At 42.9% G+C, this 24332-nt stretch overlaps 1 protein-coding gene across 1 annotated transcript in view; it reads right to left on the minus strand.

Annotated features, from left to right (window-relative positions):
• Positions 1-18413, minus strand: part of MAP2 (microtubule associated protein 2) — a 109792-nt gene extending 91379 nt beyond the window's left edge. The window contains 2 exon segments of the mRNA XM_025202495.1: positions 6854-7139; positions 18277-18413. Coding sequence (XP_025058280.1) covers positions 6854-7115 — 262 coding nt within the window. The 5' untranslated portion in view covers positions 7116-7139; positions 18277-18413.
• Between the last annotated feature and the right edge of the window lie 5919 nt (positions 18414-24332).

Consider the following 24332-nt stretch of genomic DNA (forward strand, 5'->3'; position numbering starts at 1 on the left):
AGGCAAAAGCTCACAACCTCAACCAAACCAGCAGATGATGGAATAGTAGCAGGTATGCTGAAAGGCAAGGCTTTGTCCGAGATGGAGGATGGAAGGATGAGATGGTTAGCAATAAAAACATCAACATCATAGTGATAAATCTAACCGGGTCTGGTGCCCAGTTCAGAATACTTTATTTGACAGGATCTCTCTTTTCTGGACAGCAAATGAAGCATAGAATCAAAAGGAGTAGAGACCAGTCAGCCACATGTCCACCTGTCCTCAGTGCACAATGCTTATTCTAAAACTTGGCCATATCACATGAGAAGGGTATCATTAGAATATTTTAAAATACAATTTCAATAAAGAGCAATTTTAGGGAAACATTATGCTAAACAGTGTGATTGGAATAATATGTTATTAAAGATATTTTACTTAGAATTCAGGCTTTTTATTCCAGTTGTTAGATCATGAGCTCTGCAATGTCATAATTGATTACACTGTCTGGGAACATCAACTGCAACAAGTTAGACTTCTTGTTACTATGACAACACATTTACATTAAGCTCATCTCTTGTTCCTTAAAGAAGCTTAGTTTTTTTATGTTCATGTTATAAGAAGAAACATTGAAACTAGTTAAAATAATGAATTGAACATAACCATAGCAGCCATTGCATTGTCTTCCTCTCTGTCAAATTCAATTTTGATGTGCGTGACTACAAATCCATTGATTTCAGTGACATTATTACAGAAGAGTTGGTTCAAAATGTAGCTTTTAAAAATGCCCATGTGACCTGGAAGCACAGCTGCAGATTTTCAGAGGGAAGGCAGGTAACTGATAGGTGAATTTCAGTGATACCAAATCTTAAATTCCTTTGAAAAGCCAAGCCATAAAAATCAATATTCATGGTCCTAAGTCATTTAGGAACATTTAAAAATCCAACCTATACTTTTTTTGGATGCAATATCTAGACATGCTCAGCACCACAACTGAGCCCAGGATTTCTAAAGAGTTCAGATCCCACTTAGGTACCTGGAGAAATGGACAGATTTCAAAAGTATTTGCTAGATGGAAATGCTCAATAGGGCTAGGGACAGACATTCAAAAAGCCTGAGCCTGAATTGATTCAATCTTTGCAGGTTAGTCTAACCTGGCTAGGCTGAATTGCTTTGTAACTGCACAGACATCCCAGACATGCAGGCACATGCTGCAGTGGCTCAGGCTAGAAGCCAGGGGGTGCTACGGCAGCCCTCCCTTCCTTCCACAGCACTGACATTGCATAAATCGGTGTCACCCAAATCAGTAAAGTCTGATACTACATTCAACCAGGTTTACCAGAAACCGGTTTCAGCCGTTTTCAAACTGGTTAATGTGCACTGAACATCTGTTCTGTTACAGGTTTAAACCAGTTTCTGATCACTTAAACTGGTTTATGTGTAATGTCTGTCCCTAACCTAGGAGCCAACACATGCTGCCAAGTTTGGCCTCTTCATTAAGGTGCCTAAGAGGAGGGCTGAATTCTTCTAATAGTCCGGCTGATAACTTGAGAAAATCTAACCCCTTTCACTCCTGTACACTGAAGCAGAGGAACAGCCAGGATCAGACAGAATGAAATTGGAGGCTAGAGAAGAGAAACCATCTTAAAACTGGATTATATAATGAAAAGAGATGGGAAAGAATTAAAAAAAAAAATTAACTCCTTTGATATAAAAAGGGACAGTGATTGATTTGTGAAATTTCTAGGACAGTAGGAAAAGCTAGACAAAGGCAAGGACTGAGTCAAATTGAGTGTTTTTCTCTGTTTAGCAAATAAATATGCTAAAAATCCAAAGAACATGGAGGCAAGGACAAATTCATTCTCTGCAGTTTTGGAATATTAAGAGGGGGTGGAAATTTCCCTGGCCCCATTCCCAATCCCCTCCAAACAAACCACCCAGGGGAAGCTATACAGGAGGCTTTAAAGAGAATGGTGAAATAATATTTCCGAAGGAATGCCTCAAAGATACAGCGCTGAAAAGCCTCCAACTATGCTCTCTTCCATAATGTAATTTGATCATGTCTGATACATTCAGATAAGGTGTCCCAGAAAATGACATTCATGTTACTCCTAACAAATACAAAGCAGAAACAATGATATGCAATGTATATTTGCTTGTATCAAAATCAGCAAGTGAGATGCATGATGTACACAGTAATTATCACCACAATTTCCTGAGCAAAAGGAGAGAGACTGGCATGATTAATTAACGGCTTCTTCCCCATGGGAGCTATCAAATGATAAGTAAGAAGTCTTTCAGCTTTACAAAAATCATAAATAAAAGAAAATAAACTCAAAAATCAGATTTATCTTTAGATGCCATTGCTTTTCCTCCTCAACTATTTCACTTGTTCTCCTACATTTTCTATGCATATATTGCAACTGAAAACGCACACCCAAAACAGAGGACACAGCGGTTTTTGCTGTAAATGAGACCTTATGAGACTGCTCCTTGAGCTATGGTCAGATTTTAAATGGATAGGGTAGGGGCACAGTACAAATAGCCAAACAAAGAAAATAAGTGCTGCTACATTACAGTAATGTTGGAGCTGCCAAAATCACGGGTTCACAAAGTTTTACATTAGGGCAAAAGGCCTGTTGGCGCTCTCATTAATGGTGTTTCTAGGAAGAAAAAAATATGACCATATCAAAGCAAATTGGTTACCTGTTGCATGCAATTTCTGTGTGGGAAATTTGGCATGCACGCCTTACTATACTTATAAAATGCCAAATCAGCCCCAAGATATATTAGTCTTGAAAAAATGCTGCAGCTTTAGAAGAGGTTACTACATTTCCATAAGACAGCATGAAGAGAGTGTAGTGTGGCTTTCTTCAGGGCTCAGAGTGCAGTCTAATTCTCATTAAAGCTAATGAAAAGTTTCCTTATCGATCTTCAAAAGCCATGGTGCTCAACTGTCTGGCCCTGTGGAATGGATGAGTGATATGGGCCTGATCCACAGACCGGATCTAGCATGGGATCCAAGCATAAGGTCAGCCTCAGGGTGTCATCTGACATACTGGCCTGGCCCCATGTGCCAGATCTGGTTGTGGAGTGACCCCACATGCTGGCACAATCAGGCATGTGGGGCTGTCATCAAACTTGCAGAGCTCTCCAGAGGTCCAGAAATTTGGCAGCAGGGGACTAGTGGCAGCCTCAATTGCCACGGCTTCCAGAGTGGCAAACTGGCTTCTGGCGTTCCCCCACTGTCAAGTTTCTGGGCCTGTGGGATCCCTATGGGCCAGATAAGACTGGTCTGTGGACTGGATTTGGCTCACAGACCAGAAGTTGAACACCAGTTGTTCAAAAGAGTTGGATCAGATCACAGCTGCATAGCAAGTGCTATTGAAACTGGAGCAAATCTCTCTGAATCACCCTCATGCTGCAGAGTCAGCATGTGCAATTGAAGTAATTTTTTCTGCCTGACTGAGGCCCAGACTCCACTGGGGATTGCTGTCTCTCTGCATTGCCCTGCAGATAATTACACTGAGCAGAACGAGGCAGTACAGAGGTCACACAGAGAAATGAGAAATAAAGTTACTTGACTTCACGGCAATGAGGCTCTTTATGAGGAGAATGAACCCCAGAATAGAGGAATGGGAAGACAGTGGCAGGATCTGAGGTAAGCAGGGGTGAGAGGAAAGGCTAGACTGGCAAATGATGGGGGACTAGAGAAGCAGAAAACCAGAAAGAAACAAAAGAGTCACTAAATGGCCTTTGAGCATGGGACACCCTGCTGCATCTGTGTGGAGACATGTACCCAATTGTCTGTTTAAAAACTGACCAGGGAATGGGGTCATCAGATTCCTTCCTAAATGTACCCACTGAACTTGGCTGGACCAAATAGGTCTACGACTTGTAAAACAAATTATTCATTTAGGAAGCATTTACATTCATACTGTAACAGAACTACATCTCCTCAGTGATCAAGTATACATGCTTCCACAATACAGTTATTTTCCCCTTAGTTTCAGTGTTAGGGTGGAGTGTTTTTGTTTCAGCTAGCAATCTTTATCATATCAGATCACTCAGGGAACTCTGGGAGCAGGGACGCCTAGTTCATGAATCCCAAACAGGCTTTGTTATAAAATAGGTGCAAAGATGCTGAGCAAGATGATGGCACCTCTGAGCTCTGGCAACACGAGCAAAACTGTAGGCACCAAGTAAATTTTCTGGCAAAAACTTAGGTAGCTAAAAATTAACCTATGCAGTTAGACTTGGACTTAAGTGCCTAAATTCTGCCGCTATTGCACTTTAAGACCATGTCCAGACGAGCACAGACCTTTGGCTCACCAGGGACAAGTAGCGGCAGCACACCTTTCTACTTGTCCCCAGGGAATATCCATGCCATGCGCGTTTTGGTGCACAGCAAGTTACCCCCAGGGCTGTAGGGGAGGCTAGAGTCAGCACTGAGCTGGCTCCAACAGCTTTACCTGGGGTCTGGGGGCCTCCTGGGGCTGCAGCTGCAGCAATCCTGCCACACAGAGCCTCCTGGCAGCAGAGCATGGCTTTGGGCAGCCTGGCTCTGCTTTTTAGCCACATGTGCTGCCCATGGGTCTGCTACTCAGGTTTTTTTTCCCCATGGTTTTTTTTTGAGCCCTGGATATCCAGGGCTCAAAAAAAAACCCATGGGGGAAAAAAGAAAAGGAGCAGTGCATGCACAGGCAGCGCAACCTTGCAGTGCAGAGAACAGCTGACTGTGTAGTATGTGGTGCTGCAGATGCCTTTGTGGCGCCGTATACTGCATACTGCATGGCTGAGCTTATCTGGACATGCCCTAGATGCCTAAATGTTTTTGGATCAGGCCCAAAATGACTTGCCAAAGATCACAAAAATCATCAATGGCAGATCAAAGGACTGAAACCAGAATGCTCAAGCTTTAGGCTAGCACCTATCCACTGCACTATTCTTCTTTTCTTACAGTGGCTAGGATCAGACATAATAAACAATATGATGATCTGAAAATGCAAGTGATCAAGTGATTTTTTTTAAAAGGAACTCTGCATGCCTACTTGGTGCTTATATATGGACTAAAGTTGGTGATTGGGAAAAAAACAGTTTCTGTCATCTTCCACACAAACAAGCATCATCACAGGTTTACATTAATGGCCACACAGGGGTTTATTTCACCTTAAGGCCTTCAAATTGTTGCTATCCACAAGGATAATCTCTTCAAATCTAAATCTACATATTTTTAAGAAAGCGTATCATTCCAACACAATCCCTTATGAAACTACTGTAGGGCCTGAAGATTCAAAACTGTCTAACTGCTAAGAAATTATGGATAGCATCTCATAAAGTGCTCTTGAACAGTTAGTAAATGGTGCTCTGATTATCTTCTTAGCATGCATTGATGAATACATCAATGACACTGGTGTCTGTAAAAGAGATAAATTCCCTTTCCACTGTACATTTGGGTATTAAAGTAGGAGTTTTGTAAAGAAAAAAAATACTTATTTCTAAAAGGGGAAGCCTCTTTGCATAATTCTTTCATTTTCTACAACATGCTTTCTGGGCTTTTTTTTTTTTCTCAGATCCAGCCAAATCTTCAAGTCTTTAGGAATTGCCTATAGAATTTATTCACAGACAAAACCCCCAATGATTGCAAAGGGTGATATGCTTGCAGATTAAATACTCCTACTCAGGCTCAGTAGGGTTTTACTCCATGAAAAGTCCCATTGGTTTTCACACCGTACTACTCAGTATGACAATGCCAGAATCTGGCCTTGAGTAAAGTCTCCAGAACTTGTCTTAGCTAAAGGAAAATGGGGACACTGCATGCAGCAACATATGTTGCTTTTCTTGTTCCATGATACCATAACAGATTAAACTCTCATTTCTCCTACACAAGGTTTTCTACTGGCTTTAGTAAGGTTATGCTTGGATTCCACCAGTCGGACACCAGACCCAAGATGATATATTAGTTAATATTTAGACTACTGCTCAGAGGCTTGATTGTGGTAGCATTTCACTAATATGTGTGAAATTATGGTCTTTGTCATGAATGGCTAGGGCTATTTCACTAAATCCTTTGGCTTTATGTTAAAAGCTTATTCTTTTGCATGGGAGCTATCAATAGGATGTCAAAGAAGCATTTAGGCTACAAACAGATGTCACATTTATCCCAGGAAAAACATGTTATCTCAGGACAAAGTGTGACTGTTCAGATGCCCATGCCTGTTGTCTTAGGATAAACCCTAAAAGGTTTCACGGGATAGGAAGTGCTAACAGTTTGTCCCAGGACATCACAAAGCGCATCTAAATGGTTGTCCTGCATCACCAAATAACTGGCAGAAAAGTGGCAGGACATTCGGTCACTTGCTGAACCCTGACTGGAAGGGTGATGTGAGACTTTTGTGTTCTGGGGCCAACACAGCCATAAGTGGTCCCAGGAAAAACGCAAGGTTTTTTCCTATCCTTATAAAAGCAAACACCTTGTCTCCCCTCTCACTGGTGGGAAAATGTACTATGTTCACTTTCAGACCAAACTGACTTCAGAGCAAGATGTGACAGGACTGAAGTGTTGCTATAGCCATGATGGTCCAAGAAAAGGTATGGGAGGCGAAGTTTTGGTTTTTTGTGGTATCTTTTACTGGACTAACTGTATAATTGGAAGAGTAGTTGGACAAGCATTCAAGTTTAGATAAGCACTTCAGCTCTTTCCTACAGCTGAAGAAGGATGCTTTATGCCTGAAAGCTTGTTCAATTTCTCTTTCCAACTATTGGTGCAATAAAAGAGATCAGAAAAGCCCCAAACAAAAGCCAAAACTCTAGCCTCCCATTCAAAGCTAGATATGAGAAAAGAAGGGGAAGATGGGCAGGAGTCTGGTTTTGTTACCTGCTGTTTCTCTGTCTCCTGTGGATAGTTCTCCATTGATCCCGTTCTCTTTGGTTCTAGAATATGTGCCTGGTTGCTCACGTTCGCCATAGCTTGCTTCCTCATCCTCCCTGTATGGAAATCCATTGGCACTTCTGACCAGTCCGGCACCTGCACCAGCTTGCTCCTTAATTTCTGGAGAATGTGGGTGTGAAGAAGCCTCTGCTAGTTGACTTGAGGTCCAGTGTGGTGCCTTGGCTTCCTCCTTCCTATCATCTGCCATATTTCCTCTCCTTTACCACCTGTCCTGTAATGCAGTAATAGGAGATATCAGCAGTGCTCAAGATGTGATTTCCCTGGCTCAGTCTGCAACACTAATATCACACATATACATTCCCAACAGCATCTTCAAGAAAACTCAAATGGTAAAAAGGCAAGAGATTTAGAAGCAAACGTTTGCTATGCTTGTGCTTCTGAAAACATCAAAGCTTCTGTAAAAGAAACTAACAAAAATAATTACAAAACTCTATGGTCCAGAACTTGACCCCAATGGACCAGGCTTAGAGCTTCTGGCACTAAGCTCTTAATGGGAGTTAATGTGTTGATCAGTTTTTCTTTTTAATTTAGTCATTACAATTAAGCATGGAGACAAATAACTGTAAGTGAATCATTCTTCAGGACAGCAACAATACCTTATGGTGTTGACAGAGAAGAAGAATGTGATAATTTTCTTAAATAATTCCTGTTATTGTTAGTTACTGTTTGTACTGCAGTAACACCAAGGAGACTTTGTCACCAACCAGGACCCTGTTGTATTAGGCAGTGTACAAACAGAACAAAAAAAGTCAATTGCTTACCCGAGGATTTGACTACCGCCTGCTATACATGGCAGAATGTTCCTATAGATGTTCATGTCCCTTTCTATGGCAGTTTGCAAACAGTTACACAAATTTCTTTTTGTATAACCAAATATTTAGGGAAGAGTTGTTTTTCATACAAGCACTTGCATTCTCTTTTGAATAAAGGTAGTTACATATTTGAATAAAAGTAAGTTCATATCCTTCATCTGGTATTCTCCTGGTCAGAATCTTTCAGTCCTCCAATCAGGAAGCAGACACGGTAGAATGGTGACAAGCTTTTTTGTCACTGCACTAAACGGTGTGGTTTCACACTGAGAGGTGGCTATCTCGGTGTAAACTCCTGGGCTAGGGACAGACATTCAAAAAGCCTGAGCCTGAATTGATTCAATCTTTGCAGGTTGGTCTAACCTGGCTAGGGTGAACCAGTTTGTAACTGGACAGACATTCTCTCTGGACTGAGGAAATTCAGGCACATGCCTGCAGTGGCTCAGGCTAGAAGCTGGAGGGCGCTACAGCAACCCTTCCTTCTCTTGCACAGTGCTGAGCTGTGGCAGTGTGGCCAGGCCCTGGCAGGACCTCTGGAGGTTGGCCTGCATAGTCCCAGGCTTTTCTCCGCTGTCTGCTCAAGGGGCAGGAGTGTTGCCAGACCTCAGCTCCCTGCTAGCACTCTGAGGCAAGGGGGGAGGGGGGGGTGCAGTGCATGCATCTGTTGCTGATACAGAGCTTTTCAATCTCCCTCCATGCTTCTCTATACTGTCTGCAACAAACTGACAGGCAAGCAAGCCATGGGGTGGGGGGGAGGGGAAGGGGCTGATAACAGTGTTTATCACCTCATCAGCAAAACAATAGCCTCTCTCCATTATTCAAACTCTTCTTAAACAGCTTAACAGCTGACGTGTTGATTAGCTCCAAAAAATCCTAAACTGTCACTGTTCTGTCTGCCTGTCCCAGTGAAATTGGAGACACGCACACACAGGGACACCTCTTGGCATTTGCTAGCATACCCCACATGCCTAGTGTCCCTGGGGCTGGGATCCATCCTGTGGGAGATGGGAGGGAGGAGGGGATCTCTTCTTGTCCAGCAAGCAGTGGGAGCCGGGGCGCAGGGCAGGGGGAAGCCAGGCAGACCCTGCTGTGCCTGTAGTCTCTGCAGGAGCTCTGGCCAGGGAGCAGAGGGGAGGGGCCAGTCCTGCTGTGGAGCACAGAGCCTCGCCCAACCCAGAGAGCATGCCGGGATGCTGGGGGAGTCTGGTTTATCTTAAACCAGGAAGGGGTCTGGGACAGACATTGCATAAACCAGCTTGAGCCAAATCAGTTAAGTTTGATACTACATTCAACCAGGCTTATCTCAAGCCAGTTTCAGCTATTTTCAACCTGGTTTATGTGCACTGAACATCTATTCTGTTACAGTTTTAAACCAGTTTCTGATCACTTAAACCAGTTTATGCGTAATGTCTGTATCTAGCCCTAACTAGATAAGGTAGTACAGTTAACCTATAGTGAGCAAGGAGGTACAGGCTTACTTTAGAATAGCTACATCAAGGTTAAACTGTGCCTTATTTCTACTATATTTTGATGTAAAATAGAACAGTTTTTTACTGCAGTAAAGCAAACCTATAGATAGCTGGTTACATATCATGAATAACAAAGGCTGAAAAGTCTAAGAGAACAGTTCATAAACAACCACAAATTGGTCACCAGTATAGTCAGGAAAAACCAGTGTAGTCATGAGAATCAGAATCAGTTGATTTGTACACACAGGGCACGTCTACATGTGCAATTAATGCATCTAAATTTTCTCCACAGAAAATTCAGGCTGATTAAAGTGCTCCTAGGTACAAGTCCACATGTGCACCCACATCAGAAGCAAATTACACCCAATAGGAGCAGCCCAGTCCATGGTGCCAACCCCTAGTTCCCAGCTTGGGGGGCAGCCCCAATCTGTGTGGGGTAGGGTGGGAGGGGAAGCTGTCCTTGCTTGGTGGGCAGCTCCCTAGCCACGGGGAAATTGGGGTGGGCCCCAAACCCCAGGAGGCTGGGGGAGCTGTTGTCATGGCTAGGTGGGCAGCTGCCTGCCAGTCCCACGCAGATTGGGACCTGTCCTGATTTCCATGGGGCAGGGAAAGCTGTCCCAACTGCCAGGCAGCTACCTCAATCTCCACATGGCTGGGAGGCAGCATCCCCCCAAGCTGGGACAGCTCTCCCTGCCCCCCTGTGGGCCCCTGCTGCCTAGGCTGACCAGGAGCATCTACACATGTACTTTGGCGTGTTAGTTTAATGCGCTGATTTCTAGTAATTATGCACAAGTACTAGAAAATGGCACATTAGACTAATCCACTGCACAGTAACTGCTGTGCACATGTCGACTGTGATGCTTTACTGAGCAGCAGATTAGTCTAACATGCAGTAAAGCATCTCATGTAGACACACCCACAGCAAACAGCAAAATCTGTCTATCATTTATTAATGAAAATAATTCTGACCCACTCTAATCATATGTTGTAGTTTAGTGTCAATAGCTTTTTAAGCTACTTACTTTTTTCTTTTAGGGTAAAGTTTTGTTGAAATGTAAATATCAGTAGTCTTTCACAGCAGCTAGTCACTCTATTTAATCCCTTATAAAAGGAACTAACATATATACTCCCCTATTACCTTCTTTCTGAAACCTTGGTATTTATGGAAACAGCACTGTATGTACTAGGTACTAACTAGCATGCTTCCATGGGGAAGTTTGATTGAGTAAAGACTGTTGTAGGTGGCTCTAGTTTTGAGCAGAACATTTCTACTCTGTATTGAAAATGGCAGGTTTAAAAGAATGACAAGGTATCTTGAGATTAAAAGAACTTCTGTATCTCAGTCAACTATAGAAATATTAACTTTCATTTTAACTAGGCCCTGCTCTTTGGTTTGTCCTCTCCCCTTATGTTCTACTGTAATCCTTATGAAAGAGGTTTTGGTTGATACAATAAGAGACAGGAAGCTACAGTACAGTCATCTATTCATAAACATTTTATAATCAAAGTTCTTTCCAAAAGCATGAGGTCACAGGCCAAATTCTTCCCTCTGGGAAAACATGTTAACACTCGACAAAAATCAATGGAGTTCACTGAAACTGTAATTTAAGGGCAGAAATTAGGTTGCTCTGTGAAAAAAGGAGGAGGCACTCAAGTCTGTTTCTTTTTTATGTTGAGCAAACTCCCTTAAAAGCTTCTATCTATTGAATCAAACTGTCCATCCTAGGCATTTTGAGCCTGATCCAAAGGCCCACTGGAGTCAATAAGGGCCTTACCGCTGACTTTAGAGGATCTTGTACACATATCACATTCTAACTCCAGCAGTTATTCTCTACAGAAATGAGTACAGAGTAGCCAAGGATCTTCATGTTGAGAAGGATTATGTAAGTGCAAAGCAGAGTGAAAGCATTTTTGAAAATCATGTTGATAAAAGTGATGGTTCTTGTCCTAATGTAATAATCCTGAAGTGGCTGTTCCTCATTCAAGTTGAACACTCCTTCCTTCTCTTCAAACTATTTTGGAAGAGTGCTCACATTCTTATAATGGGCCATACTACAGAAAGTCCTCTGTGAAAGTAACAGAAGTGCTTTTATCTTTAAAAATAAATACAGTGGGAGGGCTTCAATGGTAGTTGTATGTATCTGGGGTCAGAATTTGGCTCAGTGTACATAATAGATGGTTGCAGACTGAAACATGGGTGAATTCATTCTTGACACACTGTTATTCATCACGTGCTCTCGCAGTTTATAATGCTAGTAGAAACACTGAGAGTGAGTCACAATATATCTTTGTGTTCACAGCAGTGATGACTACTAGCCATAATGCATAATGTTGTACAAATCAAGGCACTTAGAATACATGATAAATCCCATCATGCCAGGCGCACTTTTAAGCGTTGCTTATTTTTTGCCATTTAATTTAATCCAACCTCATCACACAAATAATTAAGTTAAATAACAGCATAGGAAAATGCAAAGTGGGTAAGTACGGAAGCAGGGTCTTAACAGTGTTAAATACAAAACTGAAAAGAAAAGAGAGTCATTATGATTTTTTCTTATACACTTAATGTACACCGTTTCAAAGAATTTTAAAAAGTCACTTTGCCCTTTCCATTGTAGTTTTTGGTTCCCTGTCAAAGCTTTTATGAAGGCCCTTGAAATAACAAAAACAGACACTACATCCTCTTGAAATGTCATGTCTCCATGGCTAAAATGAATTATGACATTTCTCATCCCTCATTCCTTTCTGATTCTAGTGATATCTAATTATGAAGAAATACTCAGCAGCAGCCTTAAGGGTATGTTCTTTCCCACTCTGTCACCACTCTCTTTAGTGAATTTAGCAGTGGCGAAAGGGTCTGGTAGTGCACAATTAGATACTGAGGTCCTTTGTTTATACATAGAGTAGCTGACTGTGAATGAAACAGATGCTTGTGCATTTCTGGCACCAAGCTAAAACTTAGAAGACCTGGATTCAGTTGGCAGTGCCATCAAATTTCCTTTGTAACCTTGTGCAAGTCACTTAATCTTTCTGTGCCTCATTTATAAAATGAGGGTAATTTTATTTCCTTTGTCTTTCTTATCTAATTAAGATGAAAGATCCTTGGAACAGGGACTATCTCTTACTATGTACATGCATAGCACCAAGGACATTGGGTTCTCTTTCTCCATTCAGGTCTCAAGGCACTGCTGTAGTACAAATAAATGAGTTGGGATAGACAGAATCTGTGGGGTGTAGGCCATGCTAGCCCATGCTTTAAACCTGCATGCTTCAACTCTGGCCTTAGGAAAGATAAAGTAAGGAAACCTCTAGAGCCAAGGAGGGTCTCATTTTTTTCCATGAGGGCTGGGGGGGACAGGCATGGCTTGCAGGTGGGCTAGGGAGGCAGATGCAACCCATGGGTGGGGTAGGGGGAGGCAGGTGTGACACATGGGTGGGATGGGGGTGAGGGGGCAAGCATGATCGGCGGGTGGGGTGAGGGGGGCAGGTACAGCCTGTGGGTGGGTTGGGGGGCAGGTACAACCCACAGGGTTTTGCTGGGGTCTGGGAGAGTCTGGCAGGGTCCATGGGGGAGCTTTGGGGGATCAGGGGCTACTTTTAGTCCCCTGACCTATCCCCAGCAAACCTATTTCTCCTGCCCCTCCCTGCATCAGGACGTATTTGCTCAGTTCCAGCAGCAGCAAATGCATGTAAGAGTGGCTGCATCCACAGCAGCGTGTGGGATGGGGGTTGAGAGGGCTAGCTGGGCTGGGGGAGAGGCAAAAAATAGCCCAGTACAGGATTGAGGGGTGAAAAGAGCAGCCCTGGGGCTAGGGCTAGTGATGAGTTTTCCCAGCCCTGGGGCTGTGCAGGGAAAGCGTACAGAAGTTCCATGCACCGGTCTGAATGAGTGTAATCCAGGTTTATCTTAAACCTGGTTCTGCAATTTTTAGACCAGTTTGTGTGCATGGAATTTCTGTACAGTTACAGGTTTAGACTAATTGTTGGTCACTGAGACCAGGGCTATAAATGTAAGGTTGGCACTAGGACGAGCTAAGTTTAAATTGGGCAGCTATTTTGAACCTGATTTAACTTCCTGAATGTCTGTACTTAGCCCTACTCCAACTCTCTGCTCAAGGCAGGATCAAACTTATCTAAACCATCCTATACAAGTGTTTGTCTGACCTATTCTTAAAACTGCACAAACAACCTTTTTACACAACTACTAGGGAAAATGCCCCAAACCACCAAGAACACCCTAACTTACCATGGGTAAAGAAGGGGAGTAAGAACACTGTCAATGTCCTACCACTGCAAAGACAGGAGGTAATTATTAAATACATTTGAGAGATCCAAGGAAGAAGATCATGTCCCCTGTAAAGGAAGGCAACACCCCCACCTCCTTGCCAATTTGAGAGTAGGGTAAAATTCCTTCCTGATCCTAACAGTGGCAATTGGTCTGACCCTGAGAGAAGGAATCCTTGAGGTTAAATCCTAGCTGGAGCATCAGCACATCCCCATCAAAATCTCCAGCCTTGCCTGCAGCTAACACCCAATGCTTCTGAGGAAAATGAGAAGAACCCCCTCCCACCCCCACCCTTGGTCACCTGCAACAACAGGAGTGGAAAATTTTTTCCCCACCTCCATGTGGCAAACAGCAAAGCCCAGAAGCATTGAAAAACCAAACGCCCTCCACTCTGCACCGCAGGGACTGCAAACAAAATTCCATACATCACACACCCTATTTGGAGAGCCATAACTCTCCTTTGGGTCATCTTACCCCCTCCATAAACTTGTTCCAGCTCTTTAATTTTGTTTTATAACCAAGCCAGTTATGGAGCTCTACTTCATTCTCATGCTGCTAAGCACAATCTTTTCCAATTTCCACCTGCTCTGGACTGCAGAGCAGTTTTCATCGTCTCCAAGCAACACGTGGGGGAGGGGTGTTGGGGGGGGGTCTCCCTGGCTTCCACTTATTGCATCTTACAGCCCACTCCAGGTATTTCTACTCCTAAACCACCCTGACCAATACTTATCCAACCTCTTCCTGAAAAACCCCAAGGAAGGAGATTTCAAAACATCCCTAGGCTTCTAGGGCAGTCAGTTCTAACAGTGAAGAAGTTTTTCCTGTTATCCAGTAGGGTCGTGAGAAATTTCGGCAGCTGTTTCATTTCAGAGGTGTTCTGGGCTGTTTTGGCACCCAAAACAATGAACCCAAATCAAAACAGAAGGTTACAAAACATCTCCAAAATGAAATGAGGCATCTGAAATGTTTTGGAAAATTTTGGAGTTTTGGAGCCAGGCTTGTAGGGCAACAGGCTGCCCTGTTACATGACCTGGCTCTGCAGGGAGCAGAGATACACACCAGGGGGCTTGTCACTGCCGCTGTGTGGGGTGGGCAGTGGTGTCGAGCAGACCCTGGTGCGGATCTCTGCTCTCCGTGGAGCCAGGTCGCATGGCAGGGACCAGAACTGCCTTGCCACACGACCTGGCTCTGCAGGGAGCAGAGGTCTGCACCAGGGGCCTCCTCACCACTGCCTGCCCCACACTGCCCCAGTGATGCAGGGCTGCGTGGGGTGGGCAGCAGTGGTGAGGAGACCCCAGGTGTGGATCTCTGGTCCCTGAGGAACCAGGTCGCGCAGCAGGGACCAGCAGGTTTGCTCACCGCTCTGCCCTGCTTCCCTGCCCCGCGACCCAGTGTGACAGGGATCAGAGATCTGCGCAGGGGTCTCCTCGCCTGCACCGAGGGCAGCGGCCCTCCCCTTCCCCAGGTGAGCCACCTACAGCCCCATCCTGCCCCCTGCTGGGGCCCTGCAGCCCCTGGCTCCAAGCCCCGTCTGGCTGGGCAGTAGGGCTGTGCGAAGCTTGCAGCCCGTTCGAAACAGATTTGGAGGAGATTTGGTGAAGTTGAATCTCCTAAACAGATTTGGCCAAAATGAAACAGGATAGTGATCCAGAACACCGAAAAGAATCACTGTCCTCTGAAATGACCAATTCTGAAACCGAATCGAAACAGAGCCGTTTCACACAGCCCTAATATCCTGTTTAAACTTATTTGCTGCAATTTCAAGCCATTGTTACAGATTCTATTCTCTACAGCACAGGAGGAAAGGTCTTTTCCCTCTTTTTTATGACAGCTTTTCAGATATTTGAATATTGCTGTCATGTCCTATCTTAATAACCTTTTCTGCAAGCTGAACATGCTTATTTTTCTCAATTGCTCCTTGCATGGCTTGCCTTCTAAGCCCTTTATCATTTTGGCCACCCACCTCTCTAACTTCTCCATGACATTTTTAAAATACAGAGCCCAGAAATGTACTAACTAGTGCCTTTGGTTGAGGCATAACTAGTGCTGAACAGAGTTGCACTATTACCTCTCATGTCTTACAATAATCCTTCTGTTAATGGAGTCCAGAACTGCATTAATCTTTTTTGTAGTTGTTCTGAATAATGAGATTTCTGTAAAGAGAAGGCCTGAGACTACAACACACACACGTAATCAAAAGGCTACTGGGCGGTAACAAATCTTAGTATTAAGCACCCTTATCTATAGTAGCAGTCCTAAAGACACGCTTCTGTTGCACAGGGTATGACCAGGCATTACATCTAGATAAAACTACCTAGGGTTATGTGGATCTAAATGCTGATCTGTGCAGATGTTTGTGGGGTTTAAATCAAGCCAAAAATGGCAAGCTTGATCTTAGTTCACCAGAGTAGGCCAACTTAGATCGGGAATGGATTAACTCAATCCAGAGAATGTCTGTACATGTCTGGCGTGAGGCTCCGGCACTGGAAAAGCTCAGCCACTCACCAGAGTCTTGGGGCTACACTCTTCTTGCACCGTCACCCTGGCTGGGCTATTTTTATCTATCCAACCTGCCCACCTGCAGATGGACAACCCGGTCTGTGGACCCATCAACCCCCTGAAGACCTCCCCCACAAGCTACTTACAGCAGGCTTCTGGTGCAGTTCCTGCCACCAGTGGGTGCATGCCTGCATGTGTCATTCCCAGTCTACAATCATGCATCTTAAAGCAAGCCATATGATCATAAACTGGGTGTGGCAAACTTTTATATGCACCTTCAAGCTGTGCACTAAAGTAGAACCTTTTATCTTTTAACAGAAACTACAGCAGTATGTGACCTGTACTCTCTTCAGCCTTTTGAGATCCATATTGCGACAGAAGAAATTTAAATAAATCAGGCAATACAGAGCCAAGCTCACAAAAAGTCCATAGCTTGAAGCTGGCTTGCCTTTTAACATGAGCTTCACGTTCAAGTTGTATCCAACCAAAATGTTCCTAACCCACCCATGATGAATCCCCTACAACCAAATGTAACGAAAGCAGTTTGCAAAGCCAGCTGTAACACTGAGCTAAATGTTTCCACTAACTGTCCTACACAAGGGTGTTCTGTGAGCGCATTCCCAGCACAGCAATCTTCTGGGGAGACAGCTTTTGTAAATGGCCTAATGCTGATCCCTTTGAAGTCAGTCGAAAAAACAGCCCATTGACTTCAAAGGGTGAAAGTTATACCAATTCTGCCTGCTTTTGCCAAGCCCACCCCAATCTTTTACTCTTGTGTTCTGTGAAGCTATTCATCAGTTGGACAAGGATATTAGATTTCAAGAAAGCAAATTTTACTTAATTAAGAAAGCCAGTGAGGCAGATGCAGAGAAGAATGATTAAAATTCAGAAGCATAGGAGAAAACACGAAGATCCTAAAAGAAGGGACAGCAGGGACAGGCAACCTACAAAGTTCCTTTAAGAAAACTGGGAAAAGGATAGAAGGCAGAAAACCCCCAGGTGATGCAATGCTAGCCAAAGGGTTATTCTGGAACAGAATGAACTTTTTACAAATATTTCAAAGAAAAAATATATTAAAGAAAAGCAGATCCATAGATAATCAAGGAGGGGGAAGGAATGGAATAAAGGCTGTCTCCAGAATAGTGGGATACTATGCTCCTTTTCAAAATCTGCCTTATTTAAAAAATACAGCTAATGACCTCACTGAAGCACTGACAATTAGTTCCAAGAAGTCAAACAGAAGTGAGAAGAAAAGCAGATGTAATAAAAGTCAGCATATAGAAAACAGGAGATTTAGATATCATTTCAGAATTCCCAATTGGCTTCTTAAAGGCAGTTTTAAGAAGTTCAGGTTTCATTTCTATAAGTAATAAAATAATGGAGCACTTATTAAAAAAGATGTTCCAAACATCAAGAAAGTGACTGGAGCTTGAGCAATAAGCTATTTAAAAATTATACCCTTCTAGACAAACTGAATTACTTTTTTTTAAAGAATTATAAAACTGAATGTATGAAAAGAATGTGCTAGAAGTTAGATTGTATATGTGGTATCTTGGCCAGGTCCCATTGAAATTAATGGCAGATTTGACATTGAAATCAATGAGGCTAGATTTTTCCCTTGTATTTCTGTGTAACATGTAAGTTCTCAGTTTCTCAAATTTTATTCTTAATATTGCTTTACATATGAGTGCTGACTATTTGTTTAATTAAAAATGATCATACTTGAAACATGATACATCAAACCGGGGGAAATGTCTAATGTCATAAGACAAGTATTATGCTAAATCCCACCTTATTTAGTATTTTAATTCATGCTCTAGAAGAAGCAAAATCATGAACAAAATTGCTGGCTGATCCTGAATAACTAGGGATACAATAAGTCAGTGGAGAGAACTATACAATCTAAGATACACCTCATCACAGACCCTATACAGAACAAATTGATTTTCACAGTAATTTATGGTCTACTTCCCTATGATTCTATACTTTCTCCTTACCCGCTATGCAGATTACTACTTAACAGTTAAATCCCTGTATCTTTAAAGTACCAGCAAGACTATCTGTAAAACAAAGTGAACAGAGTTTATATTACTCACATTTACATTCTTTTTTGAGGGCTTTCCCCGCCATACAGGTAAATGATTGCTGTGCATTTCCTGTAGAATATTCTTCAAAACATGTTTTTCACTGTTCTTTCAACTATAAAAATCAATGGAAAATACCAGAGATGCCTGAATTGTAGGATGAAGAAAAGAATCTCACTATGTTAAAATCGAGGACATTTACCGCAATCTGTATCCTTGCCAGAGCTGAAAATGAGGAACAGATCAAGTCTGCTGGGCAGTCAATCAGACTTCTGAAGCTGGCACTGCAGTGAGTAATTAGGGAGCCAGACAAATAGTCCTCATGATCCAGTGATTTTCTTCTCCTTCTTTCAGAGTTGTCCTCTATGAGCACAAAAATGTTTAAAGCTCTCCTTGAGTTTCCCTCTATTGGTCTGGAGAAAGGTGCAAGAAAAGAGGTGGAGAAGGGGGTGTGTCACAGTTGTTTCTGGTCTATGTAGTCTGTATAGCCATGGGCTTTGGGTGTGGGGCTAGCTGTATTTTCCTGGCTGAGATTCAGAGTTTTGTCAATAAATGAATGAAAGTCAGATTTCAAATTAGACTGTCCCATTTTACAAACTGAAAAAATATTTGATGGAACCACAAGCTTTAAAAAAGTTCCCTTTAATGGGTTTTGGGTTTGGGTCCTAATGAGGTAGAACGTTTAATCACTGCACAGTGATTTGCTCTACATCATATAACCTACTGTTTTCGATTTGCTTAGTTACAAACAATCAGAGCCATAATTTTAGACTAGACATTTTGATTTTCCCTCAAGTACAAAGGGCCTAATCCAAAGTCCCCTGAAGGCAATGGAAAGATTTTCACTGGACAGTGGATCAGGCCCATACTGTATCGATGTCATGTGCAGTCAAGCACAAAAGATGGAAACTAGTGAATGAAAAATTAAAACCTAGGGGGAAGTTCGGGTTGCCAACTCTGTTTGAATCTATTCTGGGAGGTTTCTGGAATGCCAACATGCCCACGACACACAATGAGAACATGTCCGCGTGTTTGCATATATCAGTTATGGATTGCGGTGCATAAATTGTATGTCAGGAAGGCATATGCACATTACTATTACATTTTAAAAACCCACTAGACTACTGTATAAATTGGATTCAACATTTAATATTTATTTTAATGAATGACCTATCATTTATCTCCCAAATGACTCTCAGCAGTCTCCTAGGCTAGGGACAGAAGTTACACAAACCAGGTTAAGTGATCAGGAACTGGTTTAAACCTGTAACAGAACAGAACATTTCAGTACACTTACTCCATTTTCAAAATGTCTAAAACTGATTTAAAATGAACCTGGATGGATGTAGTATTAGACTTAACCAATTTAGGTTAAACCAGTTTATGGAACTTCTGTCCCAGATTTCCTCCCAGTTCAACTTAACTCACGGCTGGGGACTTTGCCATCCCCTGGGGGTGGCTGGGTGAATTCCCTAGCCCTGGCCCCTCCTTGGCTGGGGGAATCAGTCTGGCTCCCAGATGGGGTTGGGGAAGTAAATCTCCCACTGAGGGCTTCCCATCATGCTGCGCACAGGCTGGGTGGAGGTACAGAGCTGGGCAGGGTGGGGGCATTCCCCCTGCCCCCACCTCAGTCAGCCAGCTGGCCAAGGAGGGGGTACGGCAGGTGACTGGCCCGGCTCCAGCTCTGGGTGTGGTGGAGAAGAGGGGGAGAAACGCCTTGCCAGGGGCTTCCCCCATCCCTCCTTATGTCCATACCAGGGAGAGGTGGGGGGGTTCAGTGCAAGGTTGGGGGGTTCCCCCTCACCCTCTTCCAGCCAGACTGAGGAGGGGGTGTGGCTAGGGGGCCAGATCCAAGGACAGGGGTAGGATGAAATGCCTGGCTGGGGGCTCCCCCCGCCCCTTCCTAGGCACTGGGGAGACCCTGGCTGGGCGCCTAGTGGGGGGGTTCCCCCAACACACCTTCCTCAGCTGGCTGGAGACTGAAGAGAGGGCATGGCTGGGGGAATCACCCATCTCCTGGCTCACTGCAGTGGCCAGCAGGCTGGGGGGTGTGCTCTAGTACCCCCCACCCCCCTCCCTGCCTCCTGGTATGGGCCACTGCAGGGGTCTGGATGCCTTTCAGGTTTGAAAAGTGAATGTCAGTTCACTTTCCTGAAGATTTATATCTAATTCCTGGAGACTCCAGAGCAATGCTGGAGGGTTGGCAACCCTAGAAACTCTGTTCTCTTCTGTTAAAAAAATTAAGTTATAAAATACAAACCAGGTCTGAAATATTTTTGCCAATATACAAGGTTCCTCAACTATAATTACTAAGGGCCTCATTCTGGTATCACACTATTTTTTACAACAGAATCTAGGCTTTGATTCCCTTCAATAAATAAGGGATACATTTTCCTGACTCTCATTTACAATAAAGCCCATTTACACTGCCACAGGATTAGGAGGGCCCTTGAATATAAATGTGAACCTGGCCCACTTATTTATGGCTCATTTACTTATTTTTCCCTGTAAAAAGTATTGAGAGCACTGGGTATCTGAAACACAGACATTTATACAAACTGTAACTATCCAGTAATTATCAAAATAAAATAACAAAGCCTAACACACAAGTATTATTGTTTCTAAAAAGACTAATAGAACCTATACAAAATAGGTCATATTATTTCTTACATTCATTTGTGTTGGTTTGCAGCTTTAAATTAGAGTCTATAGTTTAAAAGAAAGGTTCCAGATAGGCACCCACCTAGATGCATGTGCCTTGTATAGTCAACACCAGAATCTTTAACCAGCTGTGTGTGTTGGGGCTATGCATATGCACCATATAGTCAAGCATCCCCTGGACTGGTGGTATAAAAGATGATGTTGTTCCAGCTGCCTCTCAGGACATTCAGTCCTTGGACTGGGGGATTTTTTTCTGAACAATATCTATCTCAAAGACCTAGATTTATGATCAGGTAAGTTAACCTCTATAAAATTCACCTATTCATAGTCTACTACAAGTTACTCCTCAATGAGGTGTGTGATTGGAGACCCTCTTTAAATAATAACTGTAGAATAATCCTGCCAAATTGGTTATCAGCTTTAAAAGCTGTGACAGAAGACTAATGATTGGCAACCTGGTAAATGTCTGAACTAAACTCTTTAGACTTTCTACATAGGGAGTGCTCTTAAACAAGCCACAGATGTTGAACAGGGCCTAGTGGAATGTGCCTTAACATTAGAGGAAAGAGGGAACTTATTCTAAGAATAAGAAATCTTATTGTAGTCTGAAAGTCATTGAGAGAGTCCTTGAAAGGAAACTCTGCCTGCCCTTTAGACTTATTACCAAAGGCTACAAAACACTGAGATGATTTGTGAAAAGCCTTTGTTTTGGAAAGACAGTACGATATGGCCCTGAGAATGTGTAGTGTGTGGAGTTTGGTCTCGCCAGCAAGTCATGAGGCTTAGGAAAAAATACTGGTAGGAGAATACATGAAAATCAGAAACAGTTTACAGTATAAATTTCAGGCAACTAAGAGTAACTCTGTCCTTCAGAAACCCACTATGTGGTGGACCAGACATTTGAGCTTGAATCTCACTTGCCCTGCAAACCACAGTGGTGGCTATTAAAAACAACATTTTTAATAGAAGGTGATATATGAGCTATGAGCATGAAAGGAGGATTTGTAAAAAATGAGTACCAAATTCAAATTTGAGGTAGGGAATACTTCTATATTTGGTGGAAGTATGTGTATTTTGCCTTTTAAAAACCTGGAAACTATGGAATGTGAAAAAATGGACTGAATTTCAGTGGGTAGATTGTATACAAACATTAGTGGGTGACGTTAATAGAGCCAACTGAAAGTCCCACGTCTTAATGGCAATAAGTAATCCAAGACCGTTTCTATTTGGCTGATCTGTAAAACTATTCTAGAAACACCGATGATGGAGCTCTGCTAGGCTGATCTGATGCAGATCACTCCCCATTAGTTATGCTATCGGATGGAGGTGTGAAAGTCACTGAATTCCTGGTGGAATTTCTTAATTCTCAAAGTAATTAGGAGCAGAGCTAGCTAATGATGGATGTTTTCAGTTCAGCTGCTGAACCAAAAATTTGGTTTAGGTAGGTGTGAAACAGAACATTTTATGTTTAATGCTTTGGGTTTGTTTTTTGTAAATTTTGCTGAGGGTAGAAAAAAACAAAACAAGTTTACTCTATTTCATTTTTGCTAATTTAATCTCTTTTATACCCTTTCCCCTCTAAATTTAGTTCAGGGGAAAAATCATCTAGGTCTACTTATTAGAATTAAGATGTGAAAGCCATCTTAACAGCAGAAGGAAATGTTACCGATGATGACAGTGCTGTGACAATCAGTACTGATGCCTGTGACAACCAGTACTGATGCTACAATCACAGAAGAAGCTACATACAGAACAGAGAATACTGAGGTACATGGTACTATAGTTCTGAGGAAGTGATGCCAGTCAAAGCTATCAAGACTCATCCAAATCCTGAAAATACACAGTACTGATGCAGTTCTAATGAAGCCTGTTTAAGTGAAGCAACTTGTGATGGCGATCAGTGCCAAGCCTGATGTAGAGTCTTTATTTGCTCCACTCTCAGGCAGCAGGAGCCTATTAGCTGACCTGAAAAAGGCTGACTTGGAAGCTCAGAATGTGTGCCAGCAGCACCAGTTGCTGATGCCAGCAGATCACTTACCTCCTGGAGTATCGTCCCTTATAGAAAGGACACTCATTGAACTTGGCAAGAACAGAGTGTTCCCAAGGAACTATCTGAGGGACAGGAATGCACACTGCATAGATTTTTTCCCTCCTGAACAATTTCAAATGGGCTCTTTGCATTTCCTATTGAAAGAATTACAAATGACATGCTTCTAGAAACATTTCCTACATTGTTAAATAACAACCAGAGGTGTCAAACAAACATCCTGTGGGCTGAATTTGGCCTACAGAACCACTTTGTCCAACTTGGTGGGCTACTGGCAGGCCACTGGAAGTTAGAGGGTGTTGCTGGGGAAGGGAGGGGGGCATAGTATGCCACAGAATCAGGGGCCCCTGGGCCTCAGTGGACATGGTGTTGATCAGGGACAGGAGAGTTAGCAAGGGCTGATGCTGCCCTGGCTGCCAGCCCCTGCCACGTGCCCTGTACCAGAGCTGGAGGTGCTGCTGCAGCATGGAGCATGTGGTGGTGGCAGCTCCTGCTTCAGTACAGGGCACATGGTGGGGGCTGGAGCTGCCACCACATGTCCTGGGTTGGAGCTGCTGTTGCCACCACTTCCTCATACCTCAGGCAGGATCTGGTTCTCAAGGAACCAGATCTAGTTCAGTCCAGATCTAGTTCAGGCCACAAGGTGAGTTTGACACCTCTGATGCTTACTATCCAGGCTATGGGGACACTGAGACTCTGGCTTGCTATCTTAGGCAGTGAAAAAGAGCTGAATGGCAGTTGGGTTTGCTCTACCTTTTATTCTTCTGTGCAGGGGACACTGCACAGGACCTATGAACAGGTAAAGTCCTGGGTGAGGTACACAAGGTTCATACACCTGTGGTAGGATGCATTTCAATTCGGATTGACAAGCTGATCAATCAACCAGTCAAATAATATCAGTTGACTGGTCAACTGACTGCATATTTTTTGACTGGTCAAAGATTATAGCAATTTTACCAAAAAATGACATTTTTGTAGGTTTCTTGACAGAAATATGATTTTTTATTATTTTTTGACAAATTTCTACTGGACAATTTGTACTTTTTCTGTGTATTATTTGGACCTATTAGCAATTTTTTACAAGTTTTGACCAATACTTGACTGGTCAATTGACCAAACTTTATTTGACCAGTCAAATACCCAACCCTAGTTTGGACAAATCCTCAAAGATAAACTTCCCTTATGTGGTCTGAGCACAAACTCTTTGAGTGCTGTGCAGATTTCTGTTTTTCTCTGCTTGCTTGTTTTGAAAATCAGAGCTGAAATGCAGAAAGTTTTTAAAGAATTTTAAAGCAAAGTCTACACACACACACACACACGCACGCACACACACACACGGAGCTGAGCTCTCTATCAGTTTACTGCATAGTACTGGGAAGCCAGAAGGGAAAAGAAACCTAGAAGTAAGCTCACCCATTGGAAATATTTTAGCAGTCTTTGCAGAACTTCCTATTCCTAGACTTCTTGCCTTTGATTGTATTGGATTAACATAATTGAAGATTAAATCTTTAAAATGTTGTTTATTGCACAGTATGAAACAAGTCTATGTT

The sequence above is a fragment of the Alligator sinensis genome, unplaced genomic scaffold (genome assembly GCF_000455745.1).
Source record: "Alligator sinensis unplaced genomic scaffold, ASM45574v1 scaffold730_1, whole genome shotgun sequence".
Lineage (NCBI taxonomy): Eukaryota > Metazoa > Chordata > Crocodylia > Alligatoridae > Alligator > Alligator sinensis.